This window comes from Trachurus trachurus (assembly GCF_905171665.1).
Source record: "Trachurus trachurus genome assembly, chromosome: 9".
NCBI lineage: Eukaryota > Metazoa > Chordata > Actinopteri > Carangiformes > Carangidae > Trachurus > Trachurus trachurus.
The window spans coordinates 6,263,510-6,290,648 of NC_139895.1; the positions used below are offsets into that span (position 1 = coordinate 6,263,510).

The 27,139-nt window shown below is 39.9% G+C and overlaps 4 protein-coding genes across 5 annotated transcripts in view; 2 read left to right on the forward strand and 2 right to left on the reverse strand.

Moving 5' to 3' along the window:
* Window positions 1–2,727: 2,727 nt before the first annotated feature.
* On the reverse strand, window positions 2,728–6,223 carry LOC310991906 (zinc finger protein Eos-like; the record flags this gene model as incomplete). Its single annotated transcript, XM_083979835.1, has 5 exons — window positions 5,788–6,223; window positions 5,168–5,455; window positions 4,893–5,060; window positions 2,973–3,125; window positions 2,728–2,864 (listed from the first exon to the last, which is right to left on the reverse strand). The coding sequence occupies exons 1-5, from the start codon at window positions 5,825–5,827 to the stop codon at window positions 2,728–2,730; spliced, it is 786 nt and encodes a 261-aa protein (XP_083835961.1). The 5' UTR covers window positions 5,828–6,223.
* Window positions 6,224–7,721: 1,498 nt separating this feature from the next.
* Window positions 7,722–12,374, forward strand: LOC310991502 (uncharacterized protein). 2 transcript variants are annotated; one of them, XM_083979227.1, is made up of 2 exons: window positions 7,722–8,765; window positions 11,254–12,374. In XM_083979227.1, the coding sequence occupies exons 1-2, from the start codon at window positions 8,339–8,341 to the stop codon at window positions 11,406–11,408; spliced, it is 582 nt and encodes a 193-aa protein (XP_083835353.1). In that variant the 5' UTR covers window positions 7,722–8,338; the 3' UTR covers window positions 11,409–12,374. The 2 variants fall into 2 exon arrangements, 1 of the variants encoding a protein (XP_083835353.1); XR_014595629.1 differs by lacking the exon at window positions 7,722–8,765 and adding an exon at window positions 9,882–9,965.
* seta (SET nuclear proto-oncogene a) lies at window positions 11,928–16,017 on the reverse strand. Its single transcript, XM_083979226.1, has 8 exons — window positions 15,690–16,017; window positions 14,159–14,216; window positions 13,759–13,901; window positions 13,541–13,644; window positions 13,309–13,422; window positions 13,028–13,198; window positions 12,610–12,741; window positions 11,928–12,525 (listed from the first exon to the last, which is right to left on the reverse strand). The coding sequence occupies exons 1-8, from the start codon at window positions 15,760–15,762 to the stop codon at window positions 12,502–12,504; spliced, it is 819 nt and encodes a 272-aa protein (XP_083835352.1). The 5' UTR covers window positions 15,763–16,017; the 3' UTR covers window positions 11,928–12,501.
* Window positions 16,018–20,904: 4,887 nt separating this feature from the next.
* Window positions 20,905–27,139, forward strand: part of LOC310991907 (serine/threonine-protein kinase N2-like) — a 34,488-nt gene continuing 28,253 nt past the window's right edge. Inside the window, exons 1-4 of the mRNA XM_083979836.1 lie at window positions 20,905–21,266; window positions 21,625–21,841; window positions 25,641–25,774; window positions 27,025–27,139. The exon at window positions 27,025–27,139 is cut by the window's right edge and continues 156 nt beyond it. Coding sequence (XP_083835962.1) covers window positions 21,631–21,841; window positions 25,641–25,774; window positions 27,025–27,139 — 460 coding nt within the window. The 5' untranslated portion in view covers window positions 20,905–21,266; window positions 21,625–21,630. The remainder of the gene's footprint in view (window positions 21,267–21,624; window positions 21,842–25,640; window positions 25,775–27,024) is intronic.

Genomic DNA, 27,139 nt, shown 5'->3' on the forward strand with positions numbered 1-27,139 from the left:
ACGCGAGAATTGGGATTTATCGCTCGTTTTGACTTTGTGTAAATTCGCGTCTTCACGAGCCCGCCCATTTTCACTACAACAACATTTCTGCTCTCACCAACCATGGTTGAGGTCACAACGCTGCTGTAGCTGCTCTGGAAGAGTTCCAGCTGATGAGCTACAGAGACTTTAGAGTCAAAGAGGAGCAGTGCGTCGCTGTGTCGGACTGTTTGGATTTAATGAAGAAGCTGCACAGAGTCAGGTGAGCAGAAGCTCAGGACAAACACTTCGCTCCGGGACATAATGTAGCTACACCTCACATGTTCTTGTCTTTTACCTCAGGGAGATTAAAGTAGTGTCTGTTTCCGGTTTCATGCTAAGCCAATCAGAGGCAGTGTTCAGTTTGTACACAAACCACACACGCACGCTTACTCTGCCTCAACCAATCATCATCACTTATGCGGTTGTCTCGTCCCTCCCTCCTCCCCCCTCCCCTCACCAAAGGAGAGGAGGAAACCGGTGTCTCTGAAAAAACTGTAAAGACTCAGAATTTTAGGAATTTTTATAATTGTTAAATAAATCATTTCTCATCTCTTGTCTAGTATTGTAATGTATTTTCAGTGACTAAAAAGCAGAAATATGTGGATGACATCAATTTTAGAATAAACGCAACTTTATTGACAGTAAAAAAGTTTTAAGAATATGGAGGCGCACACATTTGTAACTGCAAGAACATCTTGGAAAACAACATGACTGTTTGAAATAAAAATGCAGTTGTACATCTTTGACTTCAAGGGTAAAGTGTTTTGTTATGTTACATCATTCACAAAGTATTGTGTAACATTCAAAGGTCCACACAAGACGACTCATTTTCACTTCTTCAAATCACTTCACATTTCAAAAATAATTCAGAATTGAGGAATATAAAGCAGAAAATGACCACATTTCTCTAGTTATCAAACAAGTGCATTTTTAGATTACTTTTCTTTTCTCAAACAGTTTCAAGTACATTTTGCCTGCGATTAAAGGAAATCAAGTTAAACTATGAAGCAGTAAACCAACAATAACAAGTAAGAATACTGAGTTTGGTCTCATTCATGTTCCCAATATTAACATTATCAGATAACTCACCACACTCTAGCAATAAGGCATTTGGGCGCTATAAAGAAACAGAAGGTAACATTTCATAGACTTGAGGAATATGCTGGATAAGATTTTGGAATATAGCTGATTAAAAACACAGAGGCTGAAACAAACAACACTAAATAAATAATCACAAGTGAAAACTGAGTGGATCCAAACTGATTTGTTCATTAATCTTTTAAATAATTCATTTGTTAGTTCACTTGCATCGTGGAAATGGTTTAAAATCTCAGCCGCGACTGCCGAGAGCAAAACCACAAAACAGTCATTTCAGTTGAACTGATATTAAATTCTTTGTCACACACTGCAGCAAACTTGAGTCTCTAGACCACAGAACCAGGGCAAAGCTGTGGGGAAATTCACTCATACTGCAAATTAGAGGATCAGTTATTGTGAGTATTTAGCCATGTATCAGTGCAGTAGAACAATCACAGGGAAAATTTGTAAAGCCGTCAAGTGCTTCGGCAGAGATGTTCATAAGCTGGGAACCTAAAAGTGCAGTCCCGTATGTAGGCACAGCAACTTGGGCCGTCTCAGTCAGGCTCTTTCTGTACACCACATGGCTCATGGTCTGGTCTGCACCAGTTTTCTAAGGTCGGGGTTCAGACTGCCAACCAAAATCCGATTTTTAGCCAATCCAGATTGGAACCGGATGGCTCTTTTGAAGTCTGAACAGTCACAAATCAAATGAAATCCGATTTTTTTTTTGCAAACCGGATCGAAACCACCTTTGGGAGGTAGTTTCAAATCACATTTCTACAGATGCGTCTCAGTCTGAACAGCTCCAAACACTCAGATCGGTTTTGACTGTCCGTGATGTCACTCTACGCTGCACCAGACCGCCCTTTGAACGCCCGCCTACTTCGAGTTATGGAGCGATATCAACGGAATGGAAAAGTCAATGGAAGACACAGTGTGGACAGTCAGCCCTAAAAATCTGATTTGAATCAGATTCGCCTGCAGTCTGAACGTGGCCTAAGACTCACTTTAAAGGGATAGTAGCATTTTCTTTAAGTGTGGTTGTTTGATCTACAAATAGCAAGTACTTTAATTGCAGTAGAAGACTCTCTGCACTCCTCCCGTTAGCAACGCCAGCCCATAGCCCTGCCCAGAGATTTACAACATACAGTGTTGTGAACAGACCCAAAGAAACGGCCTATTTTCGTGGCCTAAAAGAGGTTTTACCTGAAAAAAATACACAGTTCCATTGTTCGCTGTAATATAATTTTTTCCAGCCCTTCAAAGTACAGGAAAAACACAGTTTTTATTTGGACCTAACCAACTCACGTATCCCTCCGCCCAGGGTTAGCGCCCACCGATCAGCAGTTGGTTAGGTCCAAATAAAAACTGCATTTTTCCTGCACTTTGAGGGGCTGGAAAAAATTATATTATAGCGAACAATGGAACTGTGAAAATAGGCCGTTTCTTTGGGTCTGTTCACAACACTGTATGTTGTAAATCTCTGGGCAGGGCTATTATGGGCTGGCGTTGCTAACGGGAGGAGTGCAGAGAGTCTTCTACTGCAATTAAAGTACTTAGGGGCTATTTGGAGATCATACAACCCCACTTAAAAAAAATGCTACTATCCCTTTAACATCCAAAAACCTATTTCATTATCTGAGCCCTGTATGCCTCGTGACGTTTGCGGATACTCATAACCAGTCTTTCCACAAGCTGGTGTTCTTCACTGAATGGCTGGAGCACTGGTTTAGTAATTGACTCCATATTTACTGACTCTTCACCTGCAAACAGAAATCCCCCAGTCATCACTATACCAAATAACTCATTGCACATGAACTCGTGGTTTATTTTAAAATCTGTAGTGCTTTGATGTGTGTGAGATGTGTTACCCTGTGCTGTCTGTGTGTTGACTGCTGTCTGGTGGTCCAGGCTCTTCAGATGACTATGGCAGCGTTCTAGATGTTCTTCCAGTGTGCTCTGCTGTTGGTAGCTGCGACCGCAGTAGCTGCACTTAAAAGGCTTTGCCACCGTTGGAGAAGAGACTGCAATTCAGAGAAACAATACTGATTTTCCTGAAGACAAAAGGGCCAAACCTTCACCCTAGATAGACCTGCCAGCAGCCATCAGACTCTTTAATACACTACCATAATCATTATAAAGAGTTGCACACTTGCACTTATACATTCAATTAAATTGCACAATTGTTTATCCTGCACTAACTTAAAGCAGATATCAGTGGAATGTTTTTGTTAATATAAGTCCTAAATAGTCCTATTTTCCGTCAGCAATCACTTACATGAAGTATTTCAGCCTAAACACGAGTCTCTCCGTCACTCTGCTCTGCTGTAACCCGAGGAGAAAATTTTCCTTGTGGGATACAAGTGTTATCCAATGAGGAGAGAGAACGGCATGAAGGGCTGTGTGTGCAGCCAAGGGATGCGCGTGAATGTGGTGACGTAGCACGAGGACCAATTGATGCCTGACAAGGGCGGGGGCTGCTAACTCATGGTGCATTCAAAGAAACTCGTACTTTGTGTTTTTCCTACCTGTGAAGTCATACCAGTTCGATCTGGTACGAGTTCACGGGTCGGAAGTTACGAGTGGCCGTTATAGGGAACTTTCACAGACAACAGGATGGTAAAAACACGAGCTACGGGTTACCTGGAACGCTACCAAGTCGTAGTTGTGACTTGAAGCTGTAACTTACGGTTTCAAAAGCCTGCCTTGAACGCAGCATTAGCCGAAACGGCCGTGAAGCTGATATCTGCTTTAATAACTGTATGTTTTTATGTCTCATTATAATTCTATACAGTTTTTGATATCCTTTGTTATCCTTAACATTACCGCTAACGTCTATATTTTTATTCTTTTCTATTGTAGCTCATGTGACTCAACAATATTCTATTCTATTCTATAATAGATAGTGTGTAAACAGCCATAGTGTCATTGTTTATAATATGTTAAATGTCTGTGGGAAGTTTAAAAAAACAACAACAACAACTTATTATTGGCTATATCGGAGAGAATGGATTTTCCTATTGATTTACATATTATGTAAATCAAATTATTATGTATTATAATCTACCCAAACGCCATATTTTAACCTATTTATTGCACTCTCCGCACTTTCTTTCTTTCTTTTTTTTCTTATTTTTTTTGTATGCTTGCCATTGATACTGTTGTATATTCTGGTGTGTACGTATGTATTGTATGAACAAGGCAGTTGTTTCTTCCTGCGCTACTTGCCCAATACACATTTCCCTTGCGGGACAAATAAAGTTTATTTGATTGGATTTGATTGATTTGATTTGAATTCCCGAAATGATTCTCTGTTTCCCGCCAGTGACGACAGAAAGACACCAACGCTTCACCACAACATACCATCAAGTTATCGGAAGGACTGACGTCATTTCACTGTAATCCAGGATACAAGTGCCTTTTTTTCTAAAGTGAACTTCTGTGGAGATCCACCAAAAACCGACTACCTAGACTGTATGTTTTGCATGTTGTAAGCACAAACAGGATTTCCTGTTTTGATACAACGTTAAATGTCATTTTGTGGTTTACTTCACATTCTCATTGAGAGAACCTATTTCCTCCAAACTTAACAGAAGGGAAATGGACCATTCTAATGAATCCTACACTTTTACTGCTTATACTATACCTTGTCACAATAAGGAATAATATCATGGAACAACTGCAGCCACCAAGCTCACTGACTGAATAGGTACAATGACGTAAAGTCTATTCATGGAATATGTCTTTATGTGTTAGATCTGGGTTATTGCATGTAAATCTAACTGATTTACCAGCGTGTGTGCGCAGATGTCCAGCCAGGGCGTCTCTCCGGCGACAAGTAAAGTTGCAAATGGGACATTTGAAAGGTTTCTCTCCCAAATGCAATTTGATGTGGCGCAGCAAGTTCCCCTTCCCGGTGAAGGAAGCGCCACACTGGTTACACTGAAAAGGCCTCTCACCTATGAACACAGAAGATTTTAGAGGGGTAATTCATTCAAAGTATTTAATTGATTTATTGACATGTAGACAAACAGTGCTTTGCGTATGCGCCTCGGCTTGTTCTCACCTGTGTGGCTCCGCTTGTGCACCATCAGTACGTTGGGCCCGATGCAGATCATCCCACAAACCTCACATTGGAGCTTCCCATTAGGGAGGCGGATAGGACCTGGTGAAGCAGCATTCGGACTGGCCATCTCAGTGTAGATACTCCCTCTCTCTCTTCCAGCTGCGCCGGTGAACTCTGCATTCACTTCTTCCCTCCTGCTATCGTCCCTCACAGCCTCTCTGTTCTCCGGCTGTGGAGCGCCTGGCGACTCAGCATCGTCGCTGAACGGCTCAACCTTGATGGAGTTCGCTGTGTAGAGAGAAGATGAGTGGAAAAACACATTTACTTTCATACATTATTTTACTAGAGAGCTTTTTTAACACAGGCCGTGTGGTCACAATGCAACAAAGGCATGTAGAGCTGTAACAATTAATCGAACAATAATCGATTATTAAATTAATCATCAACTATTTTGATAATCGAATAATCGCTTTCAGTAGTTTTTTTTAAAGAAAAAATAGTCAAATTTCTTTGATTTCAGTTTCTGAAATGTGAATATTTCTGGTTTCTTTGTCCCTTTATTACAATAAACTGAATATTTCTTTACACACAAAAGGTAAAAGTATAATTCATAAACTCACCTTGTGTGTATGAGCGCCCATTGCAGTCATCAGCATTCATTCTCTCACCAGATTCCTACAGAAAAATGATTTTAAAACAAATGTTAAATGTTACTTTTTTTACCCATTCATAATCATCGGTTAATGGACAAGTTGTCCAAATCTCAACACCATTGATACTCACTAGCGTTGTCAGCAGAAGAAAACAGCTTGGAAACAGATAACTTCTTATAGACTCCTCTGTCTGTACAGTGGCCAACAAGTGAATATGAGAGCGAGGCTCCACATTTATAGAGAGTTGAGGACCAAAAGTGTTGAAGGAGGAGTTAAAACCTCAGGGGGTTGACAGTAAAGCTGGAACGGATAATAGGGTGTAACACCAGCACAAACCATGCCTTCAGTGGGAAGCTTTGTAGTCTCAACTAAATTAGACATTATATCGCATAAACATGAGTTAGATAAGTAAAATACTATTATGCATTTTACTTATCTAACTCATGTTTATGCGATATAATGTCTAATTTAGTTGGGTGGGGAGGAGGGAGTCAAGTTTTAAGAAAAGTTATTCATAGGTTTAAAATGATCTTTCCTTCACATTTTTTTAAAAACTGTCTTTTACTGATCTTTCTAATGATTGTATAAATAAAAAAATAAAATAAAAATAGATGCGTTGGGTGTAGGCTACTGTTCAGTTTCCCTTTGGCTTTGTGTATGTGGTATTTCCTTAATATTATTATTACATTTATGAGATACTGTTCTTTCTGTTTACTCTACTTTTGGTATCATTGGACACCAAAAAGTATATTGTTCCACTGTAAAGAAAAATCTGAGTCAATCTTAAACATCGTTCTTTCCAGAAGGTGGCAGTGGAGTGACAGTGCAAGAACAGGTGCATCTCAGTTTCAGGCTCAGATTCACACAGAGAACCGCTCACACATAAATCTTTAATTAAATTTTAACAAATAATGTTTGTCAGGGTAGTATCTATGAATTAGTTTGTAAGACATTTCTCTCTCTCTTTTTATTTGTAATTAAGTAGGGAGGTTCCCCATACATGGATCCAGTTCAAACCATCGACCATATTAGACAAGGACTGGACAACACGTTGGGTAGTGGTGATGTGATACGATATGTTGTTTGAAGCAATGACTTGATAAGACTTTTCTTGTTTAGTTTGACAAAGAAGCATATATGCCCCACTGGTATTAATATGGGGTCCAAAGGAAGACAAACTGGTTTTCCAGCACCTCTTAATTAAAGAGTTAGGATACCAGAAGGAACGGTGTTATCCATTACAATCGCAAATTCTCTTGGGGTAACGGGATCATCATATGTTTGAAGAGATTCAGTGTCATTTAGCAGATTTTATTTTTTATATTTGATGTGTTGATTGTTCCAAATAAAGCATCTATGTGGAGAGAAGTTGTGTTTATAGATTAAGGACCATGCCAACAGCATTTCAAATTTCTCTATTTTATAATTATATTCAAGGCCTCCAATGGTAGAAAAAATATATTTAGGTATAAAGTTCCAGGTGGATGTAGGAAAGAATTTTAAAGGTATTGTTGAGGGTAGTAAAGTCCCATCCTGACCCTGTTGCAAGACCTAAAGGTTTTGACCAACAAGTGGGTTTGTGTGCACACGATCGAAGCTTCCAGAAACCTTTTTTCGAACCAATGTGATGGAAAGCTTCAAGGCTTCATCTGGCAATCACTAGGTGCAACTACAATTAAGGGTTTTTTGTAGTGGTTACGCACTATAGCAGGCATGTTCAAACCATTCCTCAAAGGGCTGTGTCGTGGCTGCTGGTTTTTGTTCACAGTTTGACCAATCAACTCTCTGAAGACTGAGATCAGTCGATTAAATGAGTCAAGTCTGGTGTGCTGCTGCTGCTGCTGGTTGGAACAAAAACTTGCAGCAACTGACCAGCCCTGGCTTCCTGGAATACTTTGAATGCCTGCTTAAAAGTGTTAATTGCTCTTAATTGGGGCCCCAACATCCCTGTAGCCCTAAACAGGTTCACTTATGGGCCAGCTGTATTCATATGCAAAAATAAACTATAAACTACAACTGATAATATGTGTATAAAACCAATAAACGCCTCCCCCAGTGACCCCACTAAAGTAAAAACAAATACAATGGTTATGTAACCGCTTAAGTGTTGTAGCTAATGTTCGCAGTTAACAAGAGGAAATGGTTGAGATGACTGCACTTCCTGTTTCTCTACAACAACACGGCACTTCCGGTCATTAGCAGCCGCTAGCTGCCTGCTAGCTGCTAGCCGCTAACGCTCAATTCAATTCATCTGCGTGAATTAGCCGCGTTTTTTTTTACGGTCGCACACAAATTATACTATAATAATTAAATAATTATTATATTACAGACGCCTATGTAATAAGTCTAAATGGTGCTGTGTTGTGTTGATTGGTGCAACTTTAACCCACCGCCTGCCTGCCTGCCTGCCTGAGCTAAAAACAAAGCTGCTTGCTGGCTAGGCTAGTTAGCTTAGCTTTAGCATTAGCATTAGCCGTTCCATGTGCGTGTGTTGTGTGAAGTTAGAGCAACAGCAGCGATGATGAGACGCACAATAACACAGTGCATCATCTCCTTTGTGCTGCTGCTCTGTTCTCCCGCTGCATACCGGCTCAGTGAGGCGTGCAGCAGCGGAACCAGCAGCAGCAGCAGCAGCAGGTCCGAGTCCGATTCCCGGCTGCTGCTGCTGTGCAGGGCGTGCGGCCACGAGCTGGCGGTCGGAGCGGACATCCACTTCGTGCCCAGCCGGCTGGCGCTGTCCAGCCGCAACGACACGCTGCTGGTCGGCGGCCGCAGGCGGCTGCACAACGTCCAGGTGTTTGAGAACCCGCACGGACACCGGTTCGAGGTGATCACGTTCAGGAGAGCGGCCGTGACGCAGCACTGGCCGGCGGATAAACACTTCACCTGGTTCCCTGGTTTCTCATGGACCGTGGCCACCTGCCCCCGCTGTAAAACTCATTTAGGTGGGTATAACAACCAGGGAAATAGTGATAATAAACATGATAATAATAAAGAAATTAAAAAAAAAAAAAATGCACAGGTCTGTGCACTGGGAGGTCAGTGAGTACAAATAGGCTATTATCACAAAGGAAACCACATTGAATCATCACAACAATGACAAAGATGTGATTTAATGACTCTACTTATGTGTTGAAGAGCATGACTCATTAGATAAAAAGTGTCTGCACTTATTCAACTTTGAAGTTTGCATTTGTCAATAATAAATCAGGGATTTTGCATTTTAAAATCAGAATTTAGGTCAACAAATCTAGAAATCGTATTTATGTTATAATAGGTGGGTATAACAACCAGGGAAATAGTGATAATAAACATGATTATTAATAATAAAAAAATAAAAAATACTCAACTTAAGTTTTGACACAGGTCTGTGCACTGGGAGGTCAGTGAGTACAAATATTATCACAAAGGAAACCACATGAAATAATCACAACAATGGCGAAGATGTGATTGAAGAGCATGAATCATTAGATAAAATGTGTCTGCACTTATTCAACTTTGAAGTTTGCATTTGTCAATAATAAATCAGGGATTTTGCATTTTAAAATCAGAATTTAGGTCAACAAGTCTAGAAATCTTATTTATGTTATTATAGGTGGGTATAACAACCAGGGAAATAGTGATAATAAACATGATGATAATAATAAAGAAATAAAAAAAATACTCAACTTAAGTTTGGAAACAGGTCTTTGCAATGGGAGGTCAGTGTTAACCAGCAATGAATACAAATATTAGAAAACCACATGGAATCATCACAACAATGACAAAGATGTGATTTAATGACTCTACTTATGTGTTGAAGAGCATGACTCATTAGATAAAAAAGTGTCTACACTTATTCAACTTTGAAGTTTGCATTAGTCAATCATTTTAAAATCAAAATTTAGGTCAACAAATCTAGAAATCTTATTTATGTCATAATTGTGGAGCAATCAACTTGAAGAAATTAAAGAAAAATAATCTTGTAAAACTTATCAAGTTACGTTTTTAAACTAGTAATTATGGAGCAATTAAATAGCTTAAAGCACAGCTTCAGTGGTTCCCCAATAAATGTCACATATACTGGCCCGCGGATAAACACTTCACCTGGTTCCCTGGTTTCTCATGGACCGTGGCCACCTGCCCCCGCTGTAAAACTCATTTAGGTGGGTATAAGAACCAGGGAAATAGTGATAATAAACATGATTATTAATAATAAAAAATAATAAAAAAAATACTCAACTCAAGTTTGGACACAGGTCTGTGCACTGGGAGGTCAGTGAGTACAAATATTATCACAAAGGAAACCACATGAAATCATCACAACAATGACAAAGATGTGATTTAATGGCTCTACTTGTGTGTTGAAGAGCATGACTCATTAGATAAAAAGTGTCTGCACTTATTCAACTTTTAAATTTGCATTTGTCAATAATAAATCAGGGATTTTGCATTTTGAAATCAGAATTTAGGTCAACAAGTCTAGAAATCTTATTTATGTGATAATAGGTGGGTATAACAACCAGGGAAATAGTGGTAATAAACATGATAATAATAAAAAAATTAAAAAATACTCAACTTAAGTTTGGAAACAGGTCTGTGCACTGGGAGGCCAGTGTTAACCAGCAATGAATACAAATATTATCACAAAGAAAACCACATGTTTCATCACAACAATGACAAAGATGTGATTTAATGACTCTCATTTAAAAATAGACTTGTGTGTTGAAGAGCAGGAATCATTAGATAAAAAGTGTCTGCACCTATTCAACTTTGAAGTTTGCATTTGTCAGTAAGGGATTTCACATTTTAAAATCAGAATTTAGGTCAACAAATATAGAAATCTTATTTATGTTAAAATTGTGGCACAATCAATTTGAGGAAATCAAAATATAAAGGAAAAAATGTAATATTTATCAAGTTGTCATGTTTTTAAACTAGTAATTATGAAGCAAATAACTTCAAGCACTGCTTCAGTGTTTCCCTAATAAATGTCACATGATAACCAACTGTTATTTTCAATGATTCTTAAAAGCTAACATATCCCAGATTCACAAATTGGGAAGATTTGATGTTTTCCTCGTTGAAAATCTGACTCTTGGACAGTTGTGTTGTGATATACAAAACTAAACGTCAACATATTCTCATATTAATGTAGACAAAACAATAAAACCTTTGAACTTCTGCACAAGTAAATTAATTCTGGATTAATATTCTTTCACCTAACACTATCTAAACCATACTTTTGTTTTTGTCTAGATTTAGTGATGTTAATATTTGATCAAGAACTTTAAATTGTGTCAAGTTCAATCACATTTATGATTCTAGGATCAAATAACACGAGGCGACCCTCCCACTTATTAGAAACCATGTGCTACTATGTTTTAATGTTTTCGTCCGGTTCCCACTTGTGTAACCAACTATTGCTGCGCTTTGTTTTGTTTCTCCCTCCAGGTTGGGCCTTCCAACCCAGCGACTGGCCCGACACCATCACAAAAACCAGGTTCGAGTCCTCGGAGCGCACCTTCTTGGCTTTAATCACCGACCGACTGTTAAGAGAAGACTTTGCGTCGAGTTTGCTAATGACTCCAAAATCCTTCACGAGTTGACGGGACTAATTACGAATGTTGGATTAAGTCGGGTAACTTTTGCTGCTGCCTATTTTTATTAAACAAAAATAAATAAATTTCTATGCATCCCCCTTTGGTTTGAAGACTCCCACACGTGTATACACAGTAAGTTTTATTATTGTAACAAAGCAAGTTGTACACCTCAAATTTAAAACAGTTTCTTTTCCCCCCAGCGGAAAAGGAGAGGGTGATTAAATGTAAATTCTATGAGATAACAGGTTTTTTTTTTATTGTTATTATTATTTTTAAACCCATGAAGCAGTGGGGGCCAAAATTTACAAGCTTGTTTTTTTTTCCATTTTGTTCTTTATTAAAAATGTCATTTCAAATCTCATGGATATCTGTAAAACAATACAATGAAAAGAAAAAAAAAAAAAGTCCCATAGAAATGATGTCAAAATAACCACTCTCCCCAATAACCAACATAGTACTCCTGCCCCCTCCCCAGCTAGCTTAGCTTACCCCGCCCCCCCACCCCCACCCCCTAAACATTACAAGTCAAAGGAATGAGCTGGTACTCGTTAACCACATAGGGGAAAAATAACAGTTTTTTTCAAGGGATCAACACCCCCAACTGAAAAAAATAAAATAAAAAATTATATGGGAAAAAAAACCAAAATATTGAGGTCTGCTAGCGCTAGGTCACTACACCATGGCTTTAGTCAATTTACCACACAACCTTAAACTGAAGGGTTTCTGTGTGAACTGTCTTCAAATTCTACTCAGGATGCCGTGCTGATTCTATTTTTTATTCATTTTTTATTTTTTATTATCATTTTTGAGATGACCTTTGGGGATGGTACTCACAATTCAGGGCAAAGTGCCATTGGCCTTAGATGAAATCAAAGGAGGAGGAGAAGAACATAACATGGCACCAACAGGTGAAGAGGCTTCAGAATGGAAAATGAAGCACACACGATTAAAAAAAAAAAAAAAAAAAAAAAAGGAAGAGAAAAGTAAAATAAAAAAGTAAAAAAAAAAAAAAAAAATTAAAACCTTTGCTCCCGAACATGAGTGGAAAAACCAAACAGGGAAATTGAAGGTTGAGGGTATGGGTAGATGATGTTATGTCTTAGTCGTCTTCTCCTTCGTCGTCCTGCGAGGAGAAAGAAACCTTAGTCAGCAAAAAACAAAACAAACACAAACTTTAGCAACAATTTTCTTGACATTATCCCTTTACCTCGCCATCTTCTCCATCGTCCTCTTCATCCTCCTCTCCATCTTCATCTCCCTCCTCATCAATGTCCTCCAGACCCTCCTCATCCTCTTCGTCGTCCTCACCTTCGCCCTCTTCGTCGTCCATGTCGGGAACCTAAGGAAAAAACAAAACGCTCTTTTCAGTCATTTCTTTCTTTCTCCGGTTATTAAAGAGTGCGGTTTTTAAATCAGTTCCTGAACATCAACACCAATAAAACTTCAATCAAAAGCACAAACAGACAGATTGAATATGTCTGACGATTACCGTTTGAAGAGGCATCCCGGGAAATAAACACGTTGCAAGCACGAATACATTAAGCCGTTCATTCTTCTAATAAGCACTGATTTATTTATTTATTTATGTATTTATTGCGCTGGTTGGTTGGTTGTTGAGAACGTACCAGGTAGTACTGCAGAGGGTTTGGCCAGATGTCGTCCTTGATGACCTCTCCTAGCTCATCTGCACCGGCGTCGGCGTGATCGGTGAACCAGGTGAAGAAGCTCTCTGGCTCTTCATGTTGCCTCTTCCTTCCTGCTTTGTTCTGTGTCTGGCTGGAGCGCTTGGTCAGGTCCTGCAAGACAAAATTAATTGATTACATGTAGATATAAACTCACAATTGTGGAAAAAAAAAAAAAAAAGATGTGTCAAAGCTGGAAACCACAACTTAAAAACAAAACACACCTTTCCTGATTTCCATTTAATTTCTGTTGACTTTGAAGATGGATCTCCGCTCTCGTTCAGATGGAACTCTTTGGAAAGTACTTTGTTTTCGAAGTACGGATTTTCGTCGAAATACTGCAGAGACAGAAACAGAAATGCACCGGTGTTAAAAAAAAAAAAAAAAAAAGGCAAGAAGAAAACAGCTTGCATCTCACTGTGGCGTTTGTGTGCATGCAACAGCGCCAATACTCACAAAATCTATTCTGTAGCCCGACTTGATGTCTTCAAACTCTGTCACCTCCACTCGGCTCAGGTAGTGAAGTGCTTCTTCATCTTCCTCCCCCAGTAGGGCAGATACTGCAGGGAAACACACACACATTTTTACAGACCGTACATCGACCCCAAAGTTTCTGGTTGCACATCATCGGACTATGAGAAAGAAAGAAATGCTGCTTGTGCCAATTCGCTCACCTTGTGGATGGTTGACGAACGTGGTGACCCAGAAGTTTGGGATTTTGGCGATCAGTTCTGACCTCTTCTGAAAGAATGGCTGACGGAGTTTGTTGTATTTCTGTTCTACTTTGAGGATCTCCTCGCTGGCTTGCTCGTTCAACCTGGAGAGACAGAAGAAAAACAAAACAAAAACAAATTAACAAAAAGTTTCGATTGTTAAAAACAAAATCTCTCTTGCGCTTTATGTGGTGCACCATGGCAGTCTGGGATTACAGCATCTGATTTCACTATTTAGTTCCTCTTCCTTTACCACATCTTAAGTTATCCAACACTTTCTCATGGGCAGAAAGTTGCAGTTTAAGTTTAACAACGAAATGTGACATCGCAAATATATCTTTTTAAAACAAGTAAGTCTTACCTGTCAATTTCATTTTGAACTTCGTCAATGTGTTCAATAGCTTCTTGCTGCTCTTTTTCTGTTGGTGGGGGGGGAAAAAACATAGAAAAAGAAATGTCACCAAAAGCAAGTTTTAATCATTATAAACATTCAATGGCCTCACCAAAAGCAAGTTTTAATCATTATAAACATTCAATGGCCTATAAATATATACACATTATTTTTCTGTGAAGATTTCACAATATGACCCCAAAAATAAAAAAAATAAAAACTGACATACAAATAAATATTCAATCTCTCTGTGTTTGTTTTGTATTTTTATCCACGGAACTAAGTTTTCACAAACTATTGAGGTCTGATTGTGCTTTTTTTACACAATCATTTCCGTGTTCAGAGTGAATAATCCACCGTTACTTTGCGGTAAAGTAACGATACTAGTTCAAGTCAGGCTATACTTTAACAAGTCGAGCTCCCCCGGAGGTTATTAAGGCAACGTGAGCGGCCAATAGCTGCAGCAGCTCCAGCTCTAGCGGTTCAGACACTCGCCGTTTCCTGCCGGCTGCTACCGACAAGGCCGCGTGGTTTAAATGTGGGACATCAAGTCTGCACACACACATTCACTACACACACACGCAGCCGCGATAACGTGAGAATGGCGTGGGGTCCTGGGTCCCAGTTTCTTTGTGTTTGTTTTTTTTAAACTCGCTATGATGAAATAAATAAATAACTAGCTAGTTTGACTGAATAAAAATGCGGAACTGGTGGATTTAAAAAGCAATCTTGTGTCCCAGTATAACAAAACACAACGTCGTATGCTGAGCCCCGACACTGTCAACCCTCTTTACCCGTATGAATAGCGTGGGGTCCTGGGTCCTAGTTTTTTCTAAACTAACTATTTATAAATAATTAAATAACTAGTTTAACTGAATAAAATGCGGGACTGGTGATTTTAAATACACATTAGATCCAATATAACAAAACACAACGTCGTCAGCTAGCGTTAGGTAACACTACAACAACAACAGTAGCGGCGGGCTAAGTGCTAATGCTACAATGCTAAATTGAAAGAGGGTTATCAACTAACTATTCCCGTTGTTATTACACATTACACAATAATAACAGAGGTAGTTTGTGGTTGTTGTTTTTAAATTCGCATCAGCGGGCGGAATAAATTATAAATAATACATATTACGGCCACTCGGGGTCAGAAAACTGGCCACGCTGAAGATGCTAAATGAAGCTAAGCTAACGTGGCCTCTGTGAACGGGAACAACAGCAGCGGCGTGCTAATGCTAACGCTAACGAGCTAACTTAGCTGCTGCTAGCGCAATGTGAACACACGCAGCAACCACAAAAGGAGCTCTTTTTAGGGGTGGGGGCGTGAAGCAAAAAATCAACACAGCAGTGCATAAAATAATTATCAACATCAATGCATTCTCCCCTGTGGAAATTTGCAAAATTATGTTAGAGAAAGAAGAAGAAAGTGAAAATGGCGGTGAACAGGAGGCCGCCATTCCTCCTCCCTCCCTCATCCCCCCCCTCTTCTTCTTACCGGAGGTTTCGTCCGCTCCGTCATGGTTCGAGTTCAGCTCCTTTTTACTCACTTTTGCCGCCGAGGCCGACATGTTTTCGCGAGCTGGGGTAAACTTACAGACGTCCGAGAGAATAATAAGCTCGTAGCTCTGAATCTGGGGTTTCTCCTCCCGAACAGGAGAACGTTAATTCGGCGTAAAGTTCTTCCTCAGCGTGGAGAAGCCAACAACGTGCTGCTTGCTTTTCCACACACACACACTCACACACTCACACGCGCACACACAATGATGTAGCTGCTGCTGCTGCTGCTCAGTGCTGCCGACCGACCAACCGACCGAGCGAGGAGGAGCGCGAGCGAGGAAGTCACAGCAACCGCCGCTCACGCGCTCCTTTCATTACGAACGCGCCTCGCCGAATGGAGCAGAGGAGACGCTCCGCCTCTCAAAGTAGGTCTCAACTCGGCTGCAATTTACTCATTTACTCCGCTCTCTCACCCCCAAAATGGACCAAAACCTCGCATTATCCACTCCCCTATCTATCCCACAAGTGATTTTTTTTTAAATTAAAAAAAACATTTATTTGTTTTATTTTATTTTATTTTTTAAATTACGTTTATTCAGACAGACCACTAGGCCAAAAGCTTCTGTTGAACCGACTCGCACTTGCGCACTTATAATTAAAAAGAAGGAAAAAAAAAAAAAGATACTGAATGTCAGTTGAAGTTTAGGGTTAATTAGTCACAGTTTGACACCAGACCCCTTTTAAATTTAGTTTATTGTTTGTTTTCTTTAAAAGCTTTAAAAGCTTTCTTTGCTTATATGCTTTTATTTTTTGTTTTGTTATGTTTTTGTTTTGTTTTTATTCTTGACACATTCAATAAACTGATAAACTAAAAAAAAAAAAAAAAAAAAGATAATTGTTTTAGATCAGAAAAGTCCAAACAAACCTATCATTATTCTTATTGAGCTGAACCACAAGTCCAGATAATCACTGTTATTTTTTCATAAAAATCTGACAGAAAAGTAAATCTGAACTCCAATGTGGAATAAATTAACTTTTTTGCAATGCAACACATTGCTTCTCGACAAATTTTACATGATTTGTTAACGTAGTGGAAAGAAATGGTAGATATTCCACATTAAGGTTTTTATTTTACTTCATTTTGTCTCTTTCGTCAGTAGATTTCTCCTAAATTCACCGAAAGTTAACAGCTACTGTGACAAACTGTGCTGTGTTGTCTGACCCATGTCATGTCAGGTGTCATTGTAAAGCTCTCTCTCTCCTGATAAAAATTGTAATTTCCTCCGTATCCGCAACAAATCGTAAAAGTACTTACAATCTATGGAATTTTACAGTACAAATCTTTAAGGTCCGTTTTCTCAAAATGAGTTTTTCCTCAGACTCTGAGCTAGAAATCTCCACTTCAGCAGCACTTACAGACATCAAACCTTCCAGTTTGATCCCTTTCTATATTCTGAAGGTTTTTACAGAGGGGATTGTTGATATATCATTCACAGCCTAACGATTTATAACTAATTTACAGAGTGATAAAAAGAGATATCCAAAATGCCCTCTGTAAAAAATCTTTGACTCTAATATGTCAACAAAATTAAACAAGGACTTTGAAAGTGGATTTATCCATCTGTTCTGTATGCAAATTCTAGCGCATATCTAATCATCATTAACATATTTAAACATAACATTTGACAAAACTTGTAGTACAAAAAATATTTGTCGAGTGATAAACTTGGGAAGTTTCATGGTGGCATCTGTTAGTAGAGACGCAACAATTAATCGATGAATCGAATAAAAATCGATTATTAAATTAATCGTCAACTATTTTGATAATCAGTCTGAGTAGTTTTTTAAGAACAAAAAAGTCTAAATTCTCTGATTTCAGCTTCTTAAATGTGAATATTTCTGGTTTCTTTGTTCCTTTATGACAATAAACCGAGTCTCTCTTTGGTTTGTGGACAAAACAAGACATTTGAGGACGTCGTCTGGTGGTTTGAGAAACACTGATTGACATTTTTCAACATTTTTTTTTTACATTTTCTTGACCAAACAACTGATCAATTAATCGTTTATATAATCAACAGATTAATCGATAATAGACTTTGAAGCAGATGTGTATCTCTGTACACAGAGAAAAATAGGGGTACAGAAGGGGGACATTTCTGTACTTAAATGTACAGTTCTGTCCTACTGTAGGGCCAATTATTGTACTCTAGTCAATTATAGACTTGGTAGTTATTCATAATTTGATGCTGAAAAAAGAAAAACACAAAAAGCTGTTTTTCTCAGTTTGCCCTACAAAGGCAAAGTGCAGTAGGCTATCAGCATTTTTTTCAAAAAAAATTTTTTTTTTTTTGGACCAATCAAAATTGTGGCATATTCTCTTCAATCTGGTAGAATTTGATATTGGTACTGCTAAAAGACCAACTACAAAATACATTTAATTCAGTCCACCTTTATCTAATCAATTATAGACTTGGCAGTTATTCATATTACAGGGTATCAGCGGGGTCTTAAAAAGTCTAAAATTTGAAAATCTAAATTTTAGGCCTTAAAATGTCTTCAATTTGTTGAATTATTGTGTTCAAGTCTTAAATCATTTTAGACAGGTCTTACATTTTCTTATGCCCACCATGGGCGAGCATTTCACTCGCATTTGCCCCTAAAAAAAAAACCCTGCACAACCTGCGATCGTTCAAAAACTACAAATCCCACAATTCTCTGGCCTCAACAATAACAGTAGTTAGTGTAAGTAAGGGAGAGTGGAGCTGTAGGTGAAAAGAGGAAACAACTCCACGTCTGGTCCTGTTCTATGTGTCCGTTCACACCGTCACCGTTTATTCGTTACGTCCGCGGTGTAAAAGGCCGTGACGCAAAGACGCGATTAGGCGCGAGACGCGATTAGGCACGAGACGCGGTATACGCGACTTTTTTTTTTTTGCGACGCTACACGCGATTCTTTTATGGCGACGGGACCTTCGCGTCTTCGTCTATTTCATCGTGTTTGGTGGGAAGACCCACGAGGGGCTTCCCACCAAACACGAGGAACGCTTTTTTTTCGCCCGAGTTTTTACGCGCGACCAAACGCGAGATACGCGATTTATCGCTCGTTATCGACCTTCGCGTCTTCGTCTATTTCATCGTGTTTGGTGGGAAGACCCACGAGGGGCTTCCCACCAAACACGAGGAACGCTTTTTTTTCGCCCGAGTTTTTACGCGCGACCAAACGCGAGATACGCGATTTATCGCTCGTTTTGACTCGTGTCAAAAAAATTCACGAGCCCGCCCATTTTTTTCTCTCTTTTTTATTTCACCATGGGGCTGGACATCATCTTCTACTTCTTTGTCCCATGCCTACCAATACTTCACCATCATCATCATCATCTTTGTGGTTTTGATCTACATCCTGTTTGTGCTCTGCCTGCTGCCACCTCTGTGGCCATTGAGGAAAAACGAAGAACTTTGGGAGATTTTGTTCTGTTGCTGGTTGATCACTTTCTGCTGATCATCCCAGTGTTCATTCTCCTTATTTATGAATCTGGAGCATAGGACATGAGCCCGCCCATCTTCACTACAACAACAGAGACTTAAGAGTCAAAGAGGAGCAGTGCGTCGCTGTGTCGGACTGTTTGGATTTAATGAAGAAGCTGCACAGAGTCAGGTGAGCAGAAGCTGCACAGAGTCAGGTGAGCAGAAGCCCTAACCCGATGCAAGTGATCAGAGAGACTGTGTTGCAGGGAGAGCGGAGCACTAGTAGTCGGCTGTGGAACTATTCTGGTTAGAAAAAGAGGAGCGTCAGGTGTATAACTTCATATGAATTGATTGATTGATTGTATTTATTTCAAACCAAACAAAAATCATATCTCACATACAACACAAAAACATCCACGGCCACGGCACACCATATAACCAAATATCGAACAGGACAAACAACAACAACAACTAACACTGTTAGTTGTTGCACCCGGTGCCTCTCACAGTGACCAAGCTCAGATAAATACATTGCATCAGCTGTAGCACAAGCTGCTTGTGTGATGAGTGTGTTACAGAGTTCTGTATCAATGTTTAGGTTTATTCGTCAGTGCTTTATGTTGTCATGATAATTAATATATGCTGAGAAACAAGCTTGTAAATCAAACAAATCCTACAGGAAAGACCAATTTATGTTTAATGAATCAAATATTGTTTTGGTCATAGTAACTGATAATAAATAGGCTATGTTTAATTCTCTTCTCTTTTTTTTTTTTTTGTTTGAGGGGGGGGGGGGCACAGCTGTTTATTTTTCATTAAGGGGGGCTCACTCTCTCACACTTTGAAAACCCCTGCTCTAGAGTACCTATGTGTACCTTTTGGGGGTAAAAAAGGCACACAAATGTTCCAGAATGGTACAAAATTGTCTCTAAAAAAGGTATGCCTGGAGTGGCAAGGGTTTGTACCCTTTTGAGTACATTTCCGTACTTCTATTTTTCTCTGTGTAGTTGGAGTCAAACTATAGAACTCTTAAAGTAATGAATTGTAGACCTGTACAACTGTCAGCTTGAAATGCTGTTTTTTATTTTTTATTATGCTTGTTCTGTTTACTTTATGGTAAGAAGACTACAGTATCGCTCAGTGACTGAGAGATAAGTCAACTTGAAGTTCTGTTTCTGTTTGATTTGGCAATATAAGATGTATCTTCTCCCTGCTTTTCCCCCTCCCTGATTTGCCATGATATTGTCAAACTGTGAAATTGCCTTGGTTGGAATAAATAAAAAGAAAGAAAGAAAGAAACTATTAATGTCTCTCTTTCTCTCTCTCTTGTGTTGTCCGGGCAGGTTGAATAAATCTGCTAAACGCTGCTGCAGGCGGCTGCTCTGTCTGTCTGAGCCTTGTCCCGAAGAGAGCAGCAGCAGCAGCAGCAGCAGCAGCAGCAGCTCTGTGTTTGTGTCTTTTTTGGTCGGTGACAGCACAGGAACATGTGGTCATGCAGCGGCCAATACCGAAGCCCAGAGCAGGCAATCATCAGTCGTCGGACTAGAGCAGCAGCAGCAGCAGCAGCAGCAGCAAGAGGAGCAGCAGCAGCAGCTTTACTGGCACTGGAGAAGAAGTCTGCCTGCCATCCCCCTGCAGAGAGAGAGGAGGAGAGGAGAGAGAGGAGAGAGAGGAGAGGAGGGATTTGGTTACAGAGCAGAGGAGGAGGATGAGGAGGAGGATGCAGCGTGAAGGGGATGTTGCAGAGTCTGAGGCTGCAGCGAGGAGGCAACAACAAACAGGAGGAGGAGGAGGAGGAGGAGGACCGGCTGCTGCAGCAGAGTGAGGATCTAAGTCTCAAGATGTAGGCGCTGCATCCGGAGAAGGAGAAGAGAAGAGAAGAGCCTCTCGGTCAGAGTGTGTGTGTATGTGTGTGTCTGAGTGTGTGTGTGTTGTGCTTCAAGGATAGTGAAGGTGGAGAGGCGCAACCTGAGAAACCCTCGCTCCTCCTCCTCCTCCTCGTCCTACTCCTCCTCGTCCACTTCCACCTCCATCCATCCATCCACAGAGGATGAATTAGTCCTTATTCAGCAGCAGCAGCAGCAGCACGGAGCGAGAGCATCACTCTGAGGTTAGTGAAGCGCAAAGTCATAGCTCCTACATGTCTGTCAGCTGATCCGAACACGCTGTTCTCACTTCAGTCCTGCTGCTCCCTCTCTTTGCCACTTGTTTTTTTATTTTTTTTATTATTTTTTTTTAAGCTCCCATAAGGAAACTGTCTGAGTGGTGAATGTGTGACAGATGCTTTTTCCCACACATCGCTGTTGCTGTTGCCACTTCTTCTTGTTATTATGGTCAACTACTGTAAAAAAGCCTGCATGTGTTCTCACTTCTCTGTGTGTGTTTTTTGCTTTGTTTTTGTTTGTGAGAGTAAAGAAAAGCAGTGATGGTGATGATGAAGTGCGGCGTCTCGTCTTGTCGTTATCCAGGATCAGATGTTGTCCACAGCTCAACAGATGCTGCAGGATAGCCGCTCCAAGATCGAGCTGATCCGACTGCAGATTATCAAAGTCACCCAGGCTGGCAGCAGCAGCGGCAGCGGCGGCAGTGGGACCGGTGGCGGCGGCGGTGGCGGCGGTGGAATTGGCGGTGGCGGTATTGGCAGTGATGATGGTGGTGGCAACCGTGACAGCTCCACTCACAGAGGTCAGACTCTTTACACACCGTGACTCTCTCATAAAAGGTCAGAGAAGAGAACGATGCACAAGGTTTATTCTACTACACTACATTTACCTTCTTCTTATTTACCTGTGTTGTACAATTAGAGGATCGACCAATCACTGAGTTTCTTCTAAGTGCATCAATTAGATCAATGGTTCTCAAAGTAAGGTCCGGGGACCCTCCAGGGGTCCTTGGGAGGGTTCAAGGGGGTCCTCAACTTTTTCTTGAAATGTTACTTCTTTTTTTTCTAGAATTGTAAAAGAAAATGTTTTTTTTAGAAATTATTATTTATTTATTTTTTTAAAAAAAATTTCTAGAATTGTAAAAAAGAAAAAAAAAAAGATTGAGAAATTATTATTATTTATTTATAGAATGTTTTCCACTTTTTCTAGAATTTTTAAAAAACTTTTTTTTTGAGAAATGTTACCACTTTTTCCTAGATAATTTGACCTTTGATCTTTTCTTTTAGGCAAGGCAAGGCATCTTTATTTATATAGTGCGTTTCATACCAAGGTAACTCAATGTGCTTTACATAAAGAAGACAAAACATTTAAAAAGAACAGCATAAAAACAAAAACATTTTTTATATTAAACATAGAGTTAAAAGCAAGAGCAACCCTAACCCTAACCCTAACCCTAACCCTTCCTTTACAATATTTCCAAAATTTCACACCATTGGCCCTAATTTGAACATACATTGACTAAAAAAGTAATGTTCTTCAGTCTCAGATCAAATATTTGCGTCAAAATTTTGTCCAATGGGGGTCCGTGGTCTAATTCGTGTCAATTTAGGGTTCCTTGATGTAAAAAAGTTTGAGAACCACTGAATTAGATCCAAACCCATCTGCCTTAACAAACCAGAAATCCATCAGGACTTCAATAAATGAGAAGTGGAAACACAATAATATGATAACAACAAAGTGGAATAATACAAATAAAACAATAGTTAAGTCACAGTTTATTTATAAAGCACATTTAAAAACAAACTCAGTCGACCAAAGTGCTGTACAGTTATAAAAAGAAATACAATATAGTTAATCACGGACACTCTAATAACAGATAAAAACAATACAAGGAATAATATGCACTAAACGGATATAAATAAATAATTTAAATAGAGCACAAGTTTAATTTGTTATTGAACCATTCAAAAAAATGTAGTAGCTAGTTGCTGGAAATTCATGTGGCAAAGGAATCACTGAGTCGTAGATATTGATAACCGATTCTATCTATCACTTCCTGCAGAGTCTGCAATGTGTAAAAACCACATGTTTTTTTTTCCTACGTGGAAAAAAAACAACCTGTTAATGTCGCTTCAGTCAGTGTGTCATTTTCTTAGTCGTTATCTTGCTTCTTTCCTGCTGATGTTAATCCAGATGTGAAACTTATTTTCTATAAATGAATGATTTTAGGTTTTAAAAGTTGAGATCCTGCATTTCCTGTGAACAAGTACAGCTTATTTATTACATTTTTGTTCATAAAAGGTCACGTTCAGAGACACAGAGTAACAGGACAGGAGGATATTTCAGTTCACTTCAGCTCAGACAAAAAAAAAAAAGAAAAAAAAAGTCTATCTATCAGCGCTGGTATCAGGAGCCACGTTGGTTGAGCTGCGCTTCCTGCCAACTGCCATCTTTTGTGGGTGTTATTTGTATAATCCAGAAAATGAAACCACTCTGACAGCATTAATAGAGACAGAGAGTGAATGTGACATTTAATTCTTCTGAACGAGGGAACTGTGCCCACTTAAAAAAACAACCAAAAAACAAAACAAAATATAAAAATGATTCTTGTCTCGATAGTAAAGAGTGTGAAACAAGAGACGAGTCGCCGGTTTCCTCAGCTCGGGTTTCACTGTCCCTGACTCTTGACCTCTTTTTTTTTTTCACTCATCGATTCCTTATGAAGCCGTGAACCGTTTAATTCTCTGTTAATCCAAGTGTCAGCGTAATTAAAAACAGAAAAACCACATTATATTCAGTGTCTGCTGCTGCTTTTCTTCATTATAAAAACTTGATGGCTGTAAAAGTTTCACAGTCTAGAAGCATTTGCCTTTTGTAATCCAGGATGCATAAACCAAACCAAACATGTTTACATTGAAGAAAACGATTCTCCTTCTGCAGCTCTCTCCTAATTCAAGAAAGTTAGAAATAGTAACCCGTTAGTTTAGTTTTAATACCATTTTTACTTTATTATGAAAGAGATTTTGCAAATTGAACCTGGTGCATTATTGAAAATATGAATGTTTACTTTTTTTTTTTTTTAAAGCAGTTACATTAATGCACATTTATTTAACATGACCCGCTCCAGAAGTTTAACAGTGCAACTCTTCAGCACAGTCATAAGTGATAATTCAAGTATCTGCGATCAATGTGCACATTTCAGCTTATGTGAATATAGATACACAATTAAACAGCAGCGCTCTCATTCGGTTAGTCCACAATTTGCGCAATTGCAGGACACTAACAAGCTGTTAATGGCATACTTATACATTTTATGAATTGATATTGGATCTTTCCAATAAAGAAACTACACAGACCTACCGGTGTATCCCAAAAATACATCCAGAATAGCTCCAAAACTATCAGGTCAATAACATAAAATAAGATAATCCTTTAATCGTCCCACAATGGGGAAATTTACAGAGTTGCAGCAGCAGACAAGAGCAAAGAAATGTGTAGTACAGATAAAAAAAACAGTAACAAGCAAAAGAAGGAAAAGTATAAGTAGTATTTGTAAGAAAAAAATATGCATATGGTCTTGGTCTCAATGGAGAGTCAAACTCCAGTGTTACAGAGGAGCGTTGTGTCTTTTATCCTGTGGTTTACACAGAGTGAAACACCATGACAACAGTGTGAGTGTGTGTAGAGATGCAGCTGGATGGATTCAGCAGCTCCTCGACTACGACGGCACCAGAGCAGATGAGGTTATCACAGAGCGTCGAGATGTGATGAAGGTTTTAGTGGAACAGCAGCAGGAAGAGACCAACTCTCTCTGTTCTGACACTAAATGTCACTAGAAGAGTTTTAGTGGCGTCTTAGTTTAGAAACATAGGGTAGGGAGAAATACAACAAATAAAACATAACACATTCTCATTTAATCCTCCTCTTCCTCTTCCTCCTCTCTCTGCTCTCTTTCTCTCTTCTTCATTCTTCTCTTCCTCATTTCTCTCTTTATCTTTCCCTCCTCCTCCTTTCTCTCTCCTTCCTCCTCCTCCTCCTCCTCCTCCTCCTCCTCCTCCTCCTCCTCCTCCTCCCTCTCTCTCTCTCTATCTGTCCTCCTCCTCCTCTCTCTCCTTCCTCCTCTTCCTCCTCCTCCTCTCTTTCTCTCCTCCTCCTCCTTTTCCCTCTCCTTCCTCCTCCTCCTTCTCCTCCTCCTCTCTCTCTTTCTCTCCTCCTCTCTCTATCTTTCTCTCTCTCCTCTCTCTCCTCTTTCTCTCTCCTTCTTCTCTCTCTCTTCCTCCTCCTCTCTGTCTGTCTCTCTCCCTCCTCTTCATCCTCCTCCTCCTCCCGCCCTCTCTCTCCTTCCTGCTCCTCCTCCTCTCTCTCTATCTTTCTCTCCTCTTATTCCTACTCCTATCTCCCTCTCTCCTCCTCATCTCTCTCCATCTTTCTCTCTCCTTCCTCCTCTTCATCCTCCTCTCTCTCTGCTCTCTCTCTCCTCCTCCTCTTTCTCCTCCCCCTCTCTCTTTCCTCCTCCCCCTTTCTCTCTTTCTCTCCTCCTCCTGTCTCTCTCTCTCTCTCTCTCCTCCTTCCCCCCCCCCTCCTCCTCCTCCCCCCCCCAGGAGTCTCTCCGGTCTGCCGTCTGGCCGAGCTGCATCACTACGTGCAGCGAGAAGCCGACGCTCTGGTTCTGGCTCAGGATGTGGTGAAGCAGCTGGAGGGGATCTCCTCCCTCGACCAGGAGGCGCTCGCTGAGGTACCACTCCTTATAATTATCATAATAATAATAATAATAATAATAATAATAATAACTTTACTTTCCTACTTAAAGGGATAGTTCACCCAAAATTCAAATTTCACTCATTATCTACTCAAGACTAAGGGCTGGGAGAAGTTTCAGAGTCCTCCGTGGCTTCTCTGAGTTACAGCGGGGCTCCGTGCAGCACTGCATGTCCATATGACGGTTGAGAACGGAGCTCACTTTTCTTCGTCCAAAAAGACACACCAAAAAACATCCAAATACCTCCATAGTGCTCGTCTGTTTAAGCTTGTTTGTAGCGGAAGCTCCCAGTGTTGCTCTGCCGGAATCTCGCGTGATTTGCGGAGCCGTGAACTGGGTGTCAGTGCAAATCACGCGAGATTCCGGCAGAGCAACACTGGGAGCTTCTGCTACAAACAAGCTTAAAATATAGACTTAATTTTTTTTCGGAACAATTTCTCATGTTGGGGCTTCAATACAAGAGGGACATTACAGACGAGCACTGTGGAGGTATTTGGATGTTTTTTGGTGTGTCTTTTTGGACGAAGAAAAGTGAGCTCCATCATGTGGACATGCAGTGCTGCGCCGAGCCCCGCTGTAACTCAGAGAAGGCACGGAGGACTCTGAAACTTCTCCCAGCCCTTAGTCCACATGAGGGTGAGTAGATAATGAGTGAAATTTGAATTTTGGGTGAACTATCCCTTTAAAAAAGTGTAAATATACATAACCACTTTCTATTGGATCCTGTTGGTTTCCATCACAGTATAATATAAAAAACATTTTACAGACTCTCCCCACATTTACTTTAGTTGTAAAATCAGATATTCAATGTTTTTTTTTTAAAGAATTGTGTTGTTATTTTTGTGGTAATGTTGTTTAAATTTGGATTAATCTGGAACGTCTGCTCCGCGTTACCTCAAAACGATTATTCAGTTATGAGTCTGGACATGGGATCAATGAAACCCAGTGAAAACAATAACGCTGTTGAAGTGAAAACATAAAAACATACAAAGAAAACTTAAGTTTCATGTCGGCTTTTCGGTCGATGTTTCGTTTTAAAATGTCATATTTAATAAAAGCTAAGATTGCATAGGTTTTTTTTAGGGAACATGTTTTTTTTGTTTAGTTTTTTTTTTATGTTTGAAGTGGAGCAGCAGAAACCAAAACCCAGAAAAGAAAAAGAAAACCAGAAACTCGGCACATGTGTTTTTTTAAAGAAAAGTCCGTGTTGATCTTTTTCCCGTCAGGCTCAGACTCGGGTGCAGGAGTCGTCACAGAAGCTGCAGCTGCTGCGTCGCTCCCACGAGAGGAGCCTGAAGGAGAAGAACCAGGAGCCACAGAAGGGGGAGCAGCAGCAGGAGC

Coding starts and splice junctions, on each gene's coding strand:
- seta (XM_083979226.1), bottom strand. CDS start 15,762: ATGTCGGCCTCGGCGGCAAAAGTGAGTAAAAAGGAGCTGAACTCGAAC. Junction 13,902..14,158: donor GTTCAAAATGAAATTGACAG/GTAAGACTTACT, acceptor CTGTCTCTCCAG/GTTGAACGAGCAAGCCAGCG. Junction 12,742..13,027: donor ACCCTCTGCAGTACTACCTG/GTACGTTCTCAA, acceptor TTTTTTCCTTAG/GTTCCCGACATGGACGACGA.
- LOC310991502 (XM_083979227.1), top strand. CDS start 8,339: ATGATGAGACGCACAATAACACAGTGCATCATCTCCTTTGTGCTGCTG. Junction 8,766..11,253: donor CCGCTGTAAAACTCATTTAG/GTGGGTATAACA, acceptor TTCTCCCTCCAG/GTTGGGCCTTCCAACCCAGC.